We start from the raw sequence: 15,138 nt of genomic DNA on the forward strand, positions 1-15,138 counted from the left end.
TGGAATCTCGTCAGAGACTTGAGAAAGGATTCTGCCCTCAGCATGACAGACGACACAGAGACCACAAGCAAAGCAAAGCAGAAAGTCGCAATTTGATTATTCACATTCAGACATATAAAGGCAATGCATACACAAGTTCACAGTTTGAAATTTGATTACCCATACATGTGGAATCACGATGCTCTAAGATCAATGCAGCAAACAATGGTTAGTGCTCACACCCATACTCTGCCTGAAATGCCCAAGGGTTCTGGGCACCCAGTTCCTCACTGAGGGATCCTGAGGGGCAAGGATTTTGCCAGGAGGGCAGGATGTCCGTTTTCAGCTCTCTGTCAGCTCCCGACGTTTGGAAGAGTGTGAGAAGCAAACCTGCTGTTATTCTATAGTGACATTTCTCCTCCAATCACATAGAAAGGGTCAGTCCCAAAGGACAGTGATGTTTACACCAGCCAGCAGATAGGAAACATTAAATAGGAATGTGAGAATAGGAGTAAAAAGAATCAAATTATCACTGCAAGCAATCTCCACAGAGTGAATCATTAGATTTCCATTAAAACCCATGCTAACCTTATTCTTTTAATGGCTATGCAACATGAAGTCTCTGGGACCGCCTCTGCCATCCACGTATGTTCCATTGAAAGAATAGAAAGAAAGAAGGTGATGAGTCTTTAGTCTGCATCAGCCCAATTACAAATACTTCACCACACCAACTCTTTGGGAAAAGATTGTATCACAACATCAAACAGAATCCCCTTCTCCATCTTCCAGTCTCCAGATTCAAAACTTATCTACTTGATCAACAAATAGTGTTAAAAACACACATACTTACAGTCTTGGGGAAAGCACATGGTCCACTTTGATCTCAACCAGCATTGAGTGGACTTTAAGGGGAGACACAGATTCAATAATCAGTTTCACACACACCTACAGTGGGCTCTCGACTGAAATGAGGTACATTTATAAAAACAGAAAGCTATGTTTCCAGCACACGAATAGGATCAAATTATTGGTTAATCTTCAAAAGTGTATTACTGCAGCATCAAGGGAGTCAAGAATGTCAGAAGAATAAGGATGTCTACAGGATCCTGATGACTGAATGAAAACCTTCAGTGAAAATTTGGGACAATAAACAGCCCTTATAATTGTAATCGCCTGAGAAAATTTCACCTTCTGGAGGGGATAACCCATCTTCACTGGGCAGCCTAGTAATACTCAACCAAGTATCAAGAAGGGGTACCCAGTGCCCAATACCCATTCATTTGTGGCATCCTCCCATTAACATGAAATCTGGCCCTATTCAATCTAACACCATCAACAAGGTCAGTACAGCACACCAGAAACTGAGGAATGCACCACAACTGAGTGTTGGTTTCTACAGGAGTATCCACTTCTAGTTTGACGTGAGATTTAAACAGAATGAAACAAAACCACAACATGAACAAAAATACAGTCTTTCATCAGTAATGAGCTGACATCAACACATGGGACACTTTCACATGATCCGACCCTTAAACGCAATTGTCTCCATGACTTCACTCCAAAATGCTCAAATGGGATGTCCCAGTTGAAGATAAGGCAGCACCATGTCAGCTCCATCCTCTCCAGCTCAGGGTGAAGCCATTGAAATGATTTGCTGATCACTCTCAAACCTGGATTCCTTCCTTAAAATGGGTCCAAATGTCCGAGAGCCAATCACTAGAAGCAGGAACCAGAGATATTGGAATGGAGCTGCACTGTCTCCATCACATCAACACAGAGCCTGTTCCACTGGAGTGAATACAGGGGCGGTGAGGTTCCTGAGAGACAGGTGCAAAATCCTATCATTGGGTCTCACTTCAGTAACTTTACCGTGGTTAAAGTATAAATCCAGTCCATTTTAATAAGCACATCTTCTGTTGCTGGGCACTTTACAATTAACATCTCAATATTTAATAAAGGGGTTGCTCTGATCACACTAATGATGACAGACAGATAGAGCTCCCTCACAGAGGATCCCATGATGTGCAGCAAGTTGACACAATGTCTCTGACCGGTACCTGTATAGTGTTCAGATACCAGTTCGAGACTGGTAACTGGGGTCAAGCTGTCTTTAATAATTGGGCAGGTTCCCCCAGTCTTTCTATTTTAATTGTAACCACAGTTAAACTACAAGCTCAATTCAAGACTGAATCTGCAAAGTCAATTAATTCATCAATAGACACATCCAAAGAATTATCCAAATATTCACAAAACAGCGACAAAGCAAAGATTTCCCTTATTTTACCTTAATATTCTTGAAGATCATGTATATTAAGTATAATCTCAGCTCAGGCAAAAGTCAGTGATTCAGTAAATAGATCATGTCAGATCAAAATTAAATATCCCAGAGATTTAGAAATATATTGTACTCTGTACATGTACAAACTAATAACCTCAACCAGATAAGGGAACAGTCCAACAGTAAGAACTACTACAGTAGAGATATGCCTTTCACTATATTGTGCCTGAGAGCAATGGTCATGTTATCACAGACTTTGATCATATTTTATTAAGAAATACTGGATAAAGGGGTTGTTAAATATTCACATCAACTTCCAGATAAGAAAGGACATTGGAAATAGTTTGCAGTGGTCATAATTCAGAATGTGAGATAATTAATGAGTGAAGACCTAAACGTCAAATTGACTTGGATCAGGAATATTAAACTCATCGTCATTCCCTATACTGCAAATGGTCTTGTCCCAATGACTGTGTGTGCTTCTGAATTGGATAAAAATAAAAATACAATCATTTAAACGCAGGAATGTCTGTAATATTGAGATGAACTGAATCAACAGTTATTCGGAATCGACCAATTTTGAATCAAGAGGCATTGAATATGTTGGAGAAATGAACCTCAGGAAAGTGGGCACTGTTGAGTTCGAAGGAAGGGAAGAGGATAGAGGGTGAAGCCAGTAACAATGCCCCCAGTCATCCCATTACCTGACAGCCTCACAGAGAGTAGGAAGATACCAGTGAAGATACAATGAGATGAGGCCAAATGGATGGCCATACTGTCAGTCAGTGATTAGCAGTCGTTTTGTTATAATCACATATAAAACAATTCTGCAAATTAACTTCAATCTGGGAGAAAATTGTATGTTCTTGGACAATATTCACTAAAGAAATACTCCATGAGTGATCGACTTCCTTTGATGTGATTATTCTGATGATGACTTAAAAAATTCCAGACGTGTACCCCTCGTGTATTTGAGAATTTATGTTCAATTTCTTTACTGTTCCCTTCCCATGTATCTGGTTCAAAGTACCTTTTCCAATTGGTGTATGGAATAGGGTAAAACCAGTTGCTGGACAGGTACAGGATCCCTTTGCATTGTCTATTCAGAAAGTTATCCAGATTATCAGTCTCACACCATTTCTTCAACATTCGGGTCATCAGATCTGGACCCTGCCGACCCCAAGCTGCTCCATTATAATTCGCAACATAATCCTTTAAGCACCTCCTGATGAAGGAATGAGCGCGGTTAAATCCCAAAGCTGCACCATTTGCATAATTACTTGATTGTGCACAAATGAAGTTCTGGAACTCCAACGGCTTGATTGAAATGATATCAGTGTCCAGATAGATGCCTCCGTACTTCCACAGCAAGGCTATCCGGCAACCATCAGAGAGCACATGGAACCAATAACGTTCCAGATTGGGATCCACCTGTAACAGAGTAAAGGTTTATCAGTTAGGTGCTTTGATATTCTAAATGATCTTTCTCTCCAAATGCTGTCCTCTCCCTCCACACAATATTTACTGGTTGAGCAACAAATACGAAAATAGGAACAGAGTAGGCCATTCAGCCTCTCAAGTCTGTTCGATGAGGTCATGGCTGATCTATAACCCCATGTCCCTGATTTGGACCACATCCTTTAATACTTTGCTTCACAAATTGTATCTATCTCAGATTTAAAATTAACAACTGATCCAACATCCTCGGCTATTCGTTGGAGAGAGACCTAACCACCTATCCCCGTGTGCATGTCAAAGTGCTTTCCGACATCTCTCCTGGACAGTCTGGCCCTAATTCTCAGACTATGTCCCCTTGCTCTAGAATCCCCCACCATTGCAAATAATTTATCTTTATCTATCCTTTCTTTACCTATTAACATCTTGCAGACTTCAAACCAGATCACCCCTTAACGTTCTAAATTCTTGAGAAGACCAAAGTAATTTGTATAATCTCTCCCCATAAACAAACCCTTATAGTCCACATATCATTCGTCTACATCTATGTTGTAGTCTCTCCAAGGCCAAAGTATCCTTCCAAAGGTGAATGCCCTCATTTGCTCACTGCACTCCAAGTGAGGTCGGGCCAGTGTTTCGTATAATTGCAGCATAACTTCAGAACATCTTCTACTTCAGTCCTCTCGATATAAAGTCATCATTCCATTAGCTTTCCTGACTATGTTTTGCACATATTTGTAACATTCTAAATATCCTTCCCCCTGAAACCCAAGTCTCTTTGGATCTCCATTATATTAAGTTCAAACCAAAAAAAATGTGGGTTTGCTTCCTGGAGAATTAACTGTGGTGTGGGGAAGTGCAGACTTTGTGGTACGGCACGGTGATTCAGTGGTCAGCACTGCTGCCTCACAGTGCCAGGAACACGGGTTCAATTCCCTCCTTGGGTGACTATCTGTGTGGAGTTTGCACAGTCTCCCAGTGTCTGCATGGGTTTCCTCCCACAGTCCAAAGATGTGCAGTATAGGTGAACTGGCCATACTAAATTGCCCATAGTGTTAGGTGCATTAGTTAGAGGGACTGGGTAGGTTACTCTTCAGAGGGTTGGTGTGGACTTGTTGGGCCAAAGGGCCTGTTTCCACACTGTAGGGAATCTAATCTAAATATTAACTTCAAAGTGCCCTGATCTAATCCTTTCTCTGTCTAAAATGGATAACCCCATACTTGCTTACATTGAACTCCATCTGCCACAGTTGCACCCATTCACTTAATCTATCAATATCCATTTCATGCTATGATCTACACTGTCTACAACATCACCTAACTTGGTTTCATCATTGGATATAGGATTGTTCATGTCATTAAAAAATCGATAATTCCTGAGAGCACTTTGTAACTGGCTGCAAGGCAGATCATGAGTAAAGGAGAATCTAGGTTAGTTCACTCTTAAACCTGCACGGTTTTTCAACGGAGAAAAGCTGCAGCCAATTTCCCCATTGACCCCAGTACAGTCTCCAACTTCAACCACAAGGGCCAGTGTCCTGGGAACCACACCACAGCACATGTCAAATAAAACTTTAGTTCAAACAGATAGAGAAACAACTTCTTAGTCTTCAGATCAAATGAGAACCCAGAGAGACAGTTGGAGGTGTGATAGGACTGTTTGCTGCATCAATTTCCCCGGATGGAAACAGATGCTGCTCAGACCAGAAGTTCAACAAAACTGCCCCACAGCAAAAAAAAAATGGAGGTAGGGGTGTGTGGTCTCCACTCCTTAAAGGAAGGAGGTCCCACTCTAAAGAACAGCCAGTCAATCACAAGAGTGATCTGTACTGGAGCTCAGCAAGAGATTGGATTCAAATATGAGACCACTACCCCCCTCAAGAACTCAAAGTCCCACCCTTCTGTGGTGCTGGCCAAGTTGCTTGGCTGCCTGCTGTGTGCAACACCCAGAAACCAATGGTGGTCACTGCTGAGACAAGGAGGTCAATATGAACTCAAGGCACCTTTCTCAATGTTATATGGTGCCAAGTTTGTGTTGGGTGGGAATTGGTGACACTGGTGACAGGGTGTTAGGATTTAAAACACAAGAGGAAGGACAAAGGAGGTTATAATTTCAGTGAGGAAACCTCACAAAAAGGCATGTGGTTGGGTATATGAATAGGAAGGGTTGAGAGAGATATGGGCCAAATGCTGGCAAATGGGACTAGATTGCGTTAGCATATCTGGTTGGCATGGACGAGTTGGACTGAAGGGCCTGCTTCCATGCTGTACATCTCTATGACTCTATGAGCAGCCCAAAGGGGATAGCCTTATTTCTTGTCTATCTTTAGATCCTGCAAAGAAAACTATCAAGCTAATTGCACCTGTGATAGCAAGGTAGGTAGTCTGACATCCTTAATAGGCATTAATGAATGAATTAAGGGTTTCAGTCAGGCTGAGGATGGGTAGGCTACCAGATTCTCTACATATCCCCTCTAAAGGGCTTGTGTGCACAATGGTAATGGTCCTGCCTCCAAGCCAGAAGATCTGGCTTCAAATCTCACATGGCAGTTTGACGTAATATGTCAGAACAGGTGGATTAGAATAACACAGTGAGTAACTTACTTCCCGACTCCCCCAAAGCCTGTCTACAATCTACAAGGTACAAGTCAGGAGTGTGCTGGAATACTCCTCACTTGCTTGGATGAGTGTGTACCCTCAACAATACTCAAGCAGCTTGACACCATCCAGGACAAAGCAGACACAAGCATCCATTCCCTCCACCAACGACGGTCAGTAGCAGCTGTGTACTATCTACAAGAAGCACTGCAGAACTTAACCAAAGACCTTCCAAACCCACAACCACCTCCATTCAGAAGGATTCAGCAGATACAGGAGACCATCACCCTGCACGCCATCCTGACTTGGGAATATATCACTGTTCCTTCACTGTCACTGGGTCAAAATCCTGGAATTCCCTCCCTAACAGCAGTCAGCTGAATTCTATAGAAATTACAATGTTTCCTTAGTATACAGACACCAGATCAAAGGTCAACACAATAGATTAGAAAAAGCTAATCATCTAAAGTTTGACAAATAGTTTGAAATGCTCCATGTTCCATTGGAAGGAGAGGGAGTGTTAAAGAACATTGTTTAGCAGATATAGAACATAGAACAATGGAGTGTAGAACAGGCCCTTCGGCCCTCAATGTTGCGCCGAACTGTGAATTAATCTAAGCCCAATCCCTCTACACTATCCCATCATCATCCATACGTTTATCCAAGGACTGTTCAAATGCCCCTATTATGGCTGAGCTAACTACATTGGCAGCCAGGGCATTCCACACCCTTACCACTCTCTGAGTAAAGAACTTGCCTCCGACATCTGTCTTAAATCTATCACCTTCAATTTGCAGCTATGCCCCCTCGTGCAAGCCGACATCATCATTCCAGGATAAAGACTCTCATTGTCCACCTTATCTAATCCTCTGATCATCTTGTATGTCTCCATTAAATCCCCTCTTAGGCTTCTTCTTTCCAATGAGAATAGACCCAAGTCCCTCAGCATTTCCTCATAAGGCCTTCCCTCCAGACAGGCAACATCCTGGTAAATCACCTCTGCACCTTTTCCAATGCTTCCACATCCTTCCTGTAACAGGGCGACCAATACTGCACACAATACACCAAGTGTGGCTGCACTAGCATTTTGTATAGTTGCCACATGACATCACGGCTCCGGAACTCAACCCCTCTAGCAATAAAACCCATCACACTGTATGCCTTCTTAACAGCACTATCAACCTGGGTGGCAACATTCAGGGATCTATGTACATGGACATCCAGATCCCTCAGCACATCCACGCTACCAAGAATCTTTCCATTGACCTAATATTCTGCCTTCCTGTTATTCTTCCCAAAGTAAATCACCTCACATTTAGTAGCTTTAAACTCTCATTTGTCACCCCTCAGCCCAATTCTGCAGCTTATCCGTGTCCTCCTGCAACATTCTTCCACACTGTCCACTACTCCACCAAGTTTGGTATCATCTGCAAACTTACTAACCCATCCACCTATGCCTGCGTCTAAGTAATTTATAAAAATGACAAACAGCAGTGGTCCCAAAATAGATCCTTGTGGCACACCACTAGTAACCGGACTCCAGGCTGAATATCTTCCATCAACCACCACTCACTGCCATCGTCCAGAAAGCCAATTTCTAATCCAAACTGCTAAATCACCCTGAATCCCTTGCCTCTGCACTTTCTCGAACAGCTACCATGTGGAACCTTATCAAAGTCTTTCCTGAAGTCCATGTATACCACGTCAACTGCCCTACCCTCATCTACATGCTTGGTCACCTTCTCAAAAAACCCAATGAGACTTGTGAGACATGATCTGTCCTTGACGAAACCATGTTGAATCTCTCCAATCAAATTGTTGCTTGCTAGATGATTATAAATCTCTCTTATAATCCTTTCCAAAACCTTTCCTACAACAGATGTAAGGCTCATTGGTCTATATTACCTGAGTCATCTCCATTGTCCTTTTTGAACAAGGGCACAACATTTGCAATCCCCCAATCCTCTGGTACATGTTATGGGGGAGATAGTGAGGGATCAAGAAACCAGAGAGAAAAGGAAAACAATTCAACCGAGCCAACACAAAAAAAATCTAAGTTATCATAAATAATTTTGACGGACACACAGGAATGAAAATGGAGCCAATTTAGAGATAAGATCAGATGCTGATGTTCTGTCAGGAAATGGCCCAAGAATGGTCCAATAACAATCAGTAATAAGCAGGGCTGGTCTGCCAGAGATGGCATCTGACTAGAAGAGGCCATTCTGCAAGAAGGATTCAGATCAACTGTACTCAGAATGATGCAGGAGGAACACGACCACATGGGAATGGAAGAGAGTAAACTCAGAGCAGATCAGCTCCAGGAGTTGTATCTGCACGCCTTATAAGCTGAGACAGTGATAGATACTGAATTACCATCCAGATATAGGTAATCTGTGGGGACAATTTACTCACAAATAATCAACAATAGTCCCATAGTTGTTGACCATTACTCAAGGTTCTCTTTTATTGAAAAGATAAGATTTGACAGCTACAACAATCATTTTAGTTGCAGGAATACTGAGCAATGGATTCCGAGAATAAATATGTGACAATGCAACTCAGTTAATTTCCAAAGAATGGAAGGAATACACTGAACAGTATGGGTTGACCATCTCCAACACCAGGTTTAGAAAGCCATATCCAGGGAGTCAAGAGAACCCTCACAAAACATCAAGAGTCATAGTCATACAGCATGGAAACAGACCCTTAGACCCAACTCATCCATGCCAACCATGCTTCCTAAACTGAACTAGTCCCATTTGCATGTGTTTGGTCCACATCCCTCTAAAACTTTTCTATTCACAAACATGTTCAAAAGTCTTTTAAAGTCTGTAATTGTACTAATGAAGGCTAATGTGCCAAATGCCTTCTCAATTACCCTGTCAACTTTCAAGGAACAATGTACCTGAACCCCTAGTTTGACAATACGCCTCAGGACAAAGGAACACCCCAAGCCTTGCCGTATTGTCACTTCAATCTACACATCTCAAGCTCAACATGAAATCATTGCAGAATAGGAATTCCCTGAATGGAAGAAAGTACAAGATGATTCTGCCAAAACACTCCTTCCACATGACCAGGAGGAAGACAGACAACAGGAAGGAGCTCAACACTTCAACAAGAATGCTAATTCCCTCCTGAGCTGTTGAGTTCTATATGTACAGCATTCAATCATGCAAACCTAGAACCCAGTATAAGTTCCAGGTGAATCTGAGATTCCGAAGTCATATGCATCATTGAGTTTATCGTTAAGCAGGTGAACAGTAACAAAATCCATACTGAAACTACTCTCAAACCGGAAAAGCAGCAATGACCAACAATGGGTTCTAATCTCTCCTGGATAAATCAGGTCTCAGAATGAAATCTGCTTTGATAGATTTGGTTTCATTAGTTAATCATGAAAGTTAACACAGTGCTCAGTCACATATTCACATAAGGCTGTAGACTTTTGTTAACAACACGAGTTGAAAGAGGGCTGTGATCTCTCTTGATTCAGGGCTTTCTCAAGGATACCGTAAGGAAATAGTTTTAAACTATGTTTTGTTTCATGTTTTAACTTTACTCTTTTAGCTTTAGATTGTATTTTTCTACTTTTTGTTTGTAAAATTCTTGCTATAGAAATTCTATTAATTTGTGTGAACATGTTTCAGTAACTAACCATCATGTTAAGTAATTAGTTTCAATCCTGCGCTTTTACAACCCATGTTTAACTAATTAAAGAAACACTTGAGCCTGGTTCTTTCTCCAGCTCTGTGTCAGGAATTAACTTGTTCAGTTGCAGGCAGCTCAGAGAATGGTTAAGAGTTTGATTCTTGGGATAAAGCGGTTGCCTCATGAGCAAAGAGTGAGTAGTCTGAATCTCCACTTGTCCGAGATTAGAAGTAGAAGAGATGATGGCATTGAGAGGATGTTTCCCTCTGGGGGGGCACTGCAGAAGTGGGGCACACAGTTTCACAATAAGGCCTCTATTTATTACAGGTAAAAGGTGGAAATTCCCTTCTCAGTGGTTCATTAATCATTGGAATTCTTTTCCCTGGGGAGAACTGGAGGTGAGGTCAATGTATATATTCAAGGCTGAATTTGATTTTTTAATTTATCTTAAGCATGTCAAAGGATTTTGAGGCAGGTAGAGAAAGGTGTTTCAGGCTCAAGGGGTCAAATAGTTTACTGTTGCTCCAAAATGTTACGGTCTTATTGTCTCAACTTGGAAAGAGACATTTACAAAGCAATGAATATGGTCTAATATTATTGGACAAAGATTGAACTAACATGCTTTGAACTGGAGAATTTCCAAATTAATAGTTCCCCATCTCACCAATGAACAAAGTTCAGTCTTGAATAATTGAGATAAATAATGATTTTCAGAAAGAAAATGACTCTAGTCTTCTTGCAGGTTCTGCAAATGATTCATCAGGACCTGAAACTGAAATTCAATCTAAAACCCACAGGAATTCCAGTTCAGCATGATCCATCATCAGATATTTAGAAACTGGGGATTTAACTTGTCAGTGTAAAGTTTACTATTTCATTTTTCAGATTGATAACCAACAACAGCTTTTTTCATCCACAAACCAAGCAGCCAGCTCTGTACAATTCCTTACCTTCTCATACCATCCAGCCAAGGGCGTGTTGTTGAACAATTCTTGAGGATTCAAGGGCAAGATGATGACATTCTTGAATGAAGAAAGCAAAGAAATGGCTTTGTACTCCGGTTCTCGATACGCAGATATATTCGCATTGAAACCACTCACGAGGTAATAAACTGTTTTGTTTCGGTTTTGTCTAGCTGCTGATTCAATGCTGCACATGGCCAACGGGGAAAGTGCTAGATCATTGGAGGTCCGTACAAACATAATTCCAGGCTCTCTGATTGCGTCTGATTGACTCAAACGTATTGCCAGTCTTGAAGCTTTTTTCGGGGAGGGGTATTTGAGCTTTAAAGGTTTAAACTCAAGGACATAATAGTAGACAATGGAACTAATGATTAGGATAAGTACCAAGGCTTTGTGCCAGCTTTTCAAAATTAAAACTGAATCCTCCATGGCCACTGTGAAGACAAATAATGATTGAGAAGTAAGTAAAATAGTCCAGTTGTGGCGTCCCACAGTCATATCAGTGACAAGCATCAATAAATTCAAAAGCAAAACACTGTGGTAACTGGAAATGGAAATAAAACAAAAAAAAAACTCAGCAGGTCTGCAGAATGCAAAACAGAGTTACTAATTCACTTTTAATAAAAGATATTAAGATACGATTGGAGACACTGGATACTGTAGAGGATGTGGGCCCTAATAATGTTCCAGCAATAGTACTGAAGAGATAAAAGCTCAACAGATCTGGCAGCATCTGTGAGAAACATTTTATTCAACGTTTGGAATCGAGTGACCCTTCCTCAGAACTGAACTGAAGACTTGTACTCCACTACCCTGGCCAAGCTCTTCCAAGTACAGTTACAATACTGACATCTACCCAATAATGTAGAAAATTGGCCAGATATAACCAGTTAGCAAAAGAAGGACAAACCCAACCAGGCCAATTATCACCCCATCAGTCTACTCTCGATCATCAGTAAAGTGATGGAAGGTGTCACCAACAGCACCTGCTCAGCAATGACCTGCTCAGTGATGCCCAGTTTGGGTTCCACCCGGGCCACTCAGCTCCTGACCGCATTACATCCTTTGTCCAAACATGGACAAAAGAGCTATATTCTAGAGGTGAGGTGGAACTGACATCAAGGCTATATTTGATGGAGTGTGGCATAAAGAAGCCCTACCAAAACTGGAGTCTGTAAGGAATTGGGTGGGAAAAACTCTGCACTTGTTGGTGTCATACCTGACACATCGGAATTACTTAAGGTTCTGTACACCAATCATCTCCACTCCAGGACAGTCTGCAGGAGCTCTTCAGAGTGTCCTAGGCCCAACCATCTTCAGTTGCTTCATCAATGACCTTCCCTTCATTCGAAGGTCAGAAGTGGGGAGGTTCGCCGATGATCGCACCATGTTCAGCACCATTTGTGACTCCTCAAATACTGAAGCTGTGCATGTTCAAATGCAACAAGATCTGGAAAACATCCAGGTTTGGCTCAAAGGTGGCAAGTAGCATTCATGCCACACAAGTGTCAGGGAATGACTATCTTCAATAAGAGAGAATCTAACCATCACCCGTTGACGTTCAATGGCACTGCTATAATTGAATCCCCAACCATCAACATCCCGGTAGTTACCATTGACCAGAAACTGAACTGGACTACAACAGCAGGTCAGAGAGAGGCTGGGAATTCTTTGATGTGTAACTCATCTCCCCAAAAATCTATAAGGCAAAAGTCAGGAATGAGATGAAATATTCCCCACTTGCCTGTATAAATGAAGCTCCAACAACATCTAAGAAGCTCAATAACATCCACTCAGCAACCTACGTGATATGCCCTCCATCAAACACCTTTAACAGTTATGGCCTCTGCGACCAAAAACAGTAGCAGCAGAGGAGAGATACAGCAAGACATTTTAGAGCAGTTCATGAGGCACCTTGCAAACCTGTCACCTAGAAGGACAAGAGCAGCACCTATGTGGAATTACCTCCAGCTGTCTTTCTCTCTGAGCCACACATCATCCTGACTTAGAGCTTATCACCATTCCTTCACGTCATGAGGTCATTAACCTAGAACTCCCTCAATAACAGCACTGTGGGGGCATATACACCACATAGACTACAGTTCATGACGATAGCCCACCATCACCTGCACAAGGGCAATTGAGGATGAACAGAAAACGTGTTTGGTATGCTTTCCTTTATTGGTCAGAGTTTTGAGTACAGGAGTTGGAGGTCATGTTGCGGCAGTACAGGACATTGGTTAGGCTACTGTTGGAATATTGTGTGCAATTCTGGTCTCCTTCCTAACGGAAAGATGTTGTGAAACTTGAAAGGGCTCAGAAAAGATTTACAAGGATGTTGTCAGGGTTGGAGGAATTGAGCTACAGGGAGAAGCTGAACAGGCTGGGGCTGTTTTCCCTGGAGCATCAGAGGCTGAGGGGTGACCTTATAGTGGTTTATAAAATTATAAGGGGCATGGATAGGGTAAATAGGCAAAGTCTTTTCCCTGGGGTTGGGGAGTGAACCACCATTACAAAGATATAAAGATGAGGAGATAACAGCTGTGAATGATCTTTGTAGGGCACACAATGTTTTGTGAAGACAAACAGAATGGCAATGGACAAGGAGTAAAGACTGACATAAGGAACACTGGTGAGTAAAGATCAGATCCTCACAAGATCTTGAATTGGAATCAGTCTGGATCGAAATTCAATATAGTAGTAACCATCATACTTTGATTGCAATTGTTCACCAGGACATATCCCTTTGGACAGAGCAGAGAAATAATTGGCAGGTGTGTCAAGGGCAGTGTAATAATTGTGGGGGACTTTAGTTTCCATTTAGAATTGACCAATCAAGTTGGCAAGAGTGGTCTAGATGATGAGTCAAAGAGTTATAGAGCTTGTGACAAGGTCCTGGTCGTGGGCGGCACGGTGGCACAGTGGTTAGCACTGCTGCCTCACAGCGCCAGGGACCTGGGTTCAATTCCCGCCTCAGGTGACTGACTGTGTGGAGTTTGCACGTTCTTCCTGTGTCTGCGTGGGTTTCCTCCGGTGCTCCGGTTTCCTCCCAAGTTCCAAAGATGTGCGGGTCAGGTGAATTGGCCATGCTAAATTGCCCGTAGTGTTAGGTAAGGGGTATGGGTGGGTTGCGCTTCGGCGGGTCGGTGTGGACTTGTTGGGCCGAAGGGCCTGTTTCCACACTGTAAGTAATCTTAAAAAAAAATACATTGTGGAATCAATAATAAATAATGCTGTCATGGATCTAGTTATGTGAATTGAAGCAGGGTTAATTAGAAATCTCATAGCAAGAGACCCAATGGGAAATAGTAATAGTAATATTACTCCACTTGTTTACCAAGTATCTGCCTCTGCCTTAAAAATGTTCAAAGACTCAGCTTCCACTGCATTTCAAAGGACAGAATTACAAGAAAAAACAAAAGTTGCTGGAAAAGCTCAGCAGGTCTGGCAGCATCTGGGAAGAGAAATCAAGTGACCCTTCCTCAGAACTGATGATGTCAAAATCAGAGATCACACGACACCAGGTTATAGTCCGACAGGTTTATTTGAAATCACAAGCTTTCAGAGCACTGCTCCTTCATCAGGGGAAGGCAGCACTCCCAAAACTTGTGAGTTCAAATAAGCCTGTTGGATTACAGTCTTGTGTTGTGTGACTTCTGACTTTGTCCACCCCAGTCCCAACACCAGCATCTCCACATCAGAACTGATGTTAACTGAGAAAATGTTGGTTTTCATGAAGAAAATAGGGGAGGGGGACAAGCTGTAAGTGATAGGTGGAGGCAGAAGAATGGTTGGACAGACAAAAGAGGGGATAATGGTCAGCCTCGGAGAATAAATAGGTGCTAATGTGAATGATTAGTGGCTAAAAATGGATTGTATAATAGCAGCCAATGTGATAACAGGGCCTGGTGTGTGGAGGGAGGGTTAAGGACATAGGGGAAGGTGCTTCGAGCCCAAAATTTGTTGAACTTGATCTTAAATCCTGAAGGTCGTAAAGTTCCCAAGCGGAAAAGGAGGTGCTGCTCTTCCAGCTGGGTTTTGTTGGAGCACTGGAACAGGCCTAAGACATTGGCCAAGGAACATGGTGATGTGTTGAAGTGGCAGGCAACTGGAAGCTCCGGGTCTTTTTTGCGAACACAACTTAGATGTTCTGGGAAGTGGTCACACAGTCTACACTTCATTCCCCAATTCACCACATTGTGAGCAGCGAAT

The 15,138-nt window shown here is 42.2% G+C and overlaps 1 protein-coding gene across 1 annotated transcript; it reads right to left on the reverse strand.

The window, feature by feature from the left end:
- Positions 1 to 3,097: 3,097 nt before the first annotated feature.
- Positions 3,098 to 11,355, reverse strand: LOC132821386 (lactosylceramide 4-alpha-galactosyltransferase-like). The gene is made up of 2 exons (XM_060833968.1): positions 10,915 to 11,355; positions 3,098 to 3,688 (listed from the first exon to the last, which is right to left on the reverse strand). Exons 1-2 carry the CDS (start codon positions 11,353 to 11,355, stop codon positions 3,098 to 3,100), a joined length of 1,032 nt encoding a protein of 343 aa, XP_060689951.1.
- Positions 11,356 to 15,138: the final 3,783 nt, after the last annotated feature.

This window comes from Hemiscyllium ocellatum, chromosome 13 (assembly GCF_020745735.1).
Source record: "Hemiscyllium ocellatum isolate sHemOce1 chromosome 13, sHemOce1.pat.X.cur, whole genome shotgun sequence".
Lineage (NCBI taxonomy): Eukaryota > Metazoa > Chordata > Chondrichthyes > Orectolobiformes > Hemiscylliidae > Hemiscyllium > Hemiscyllium ocellatum.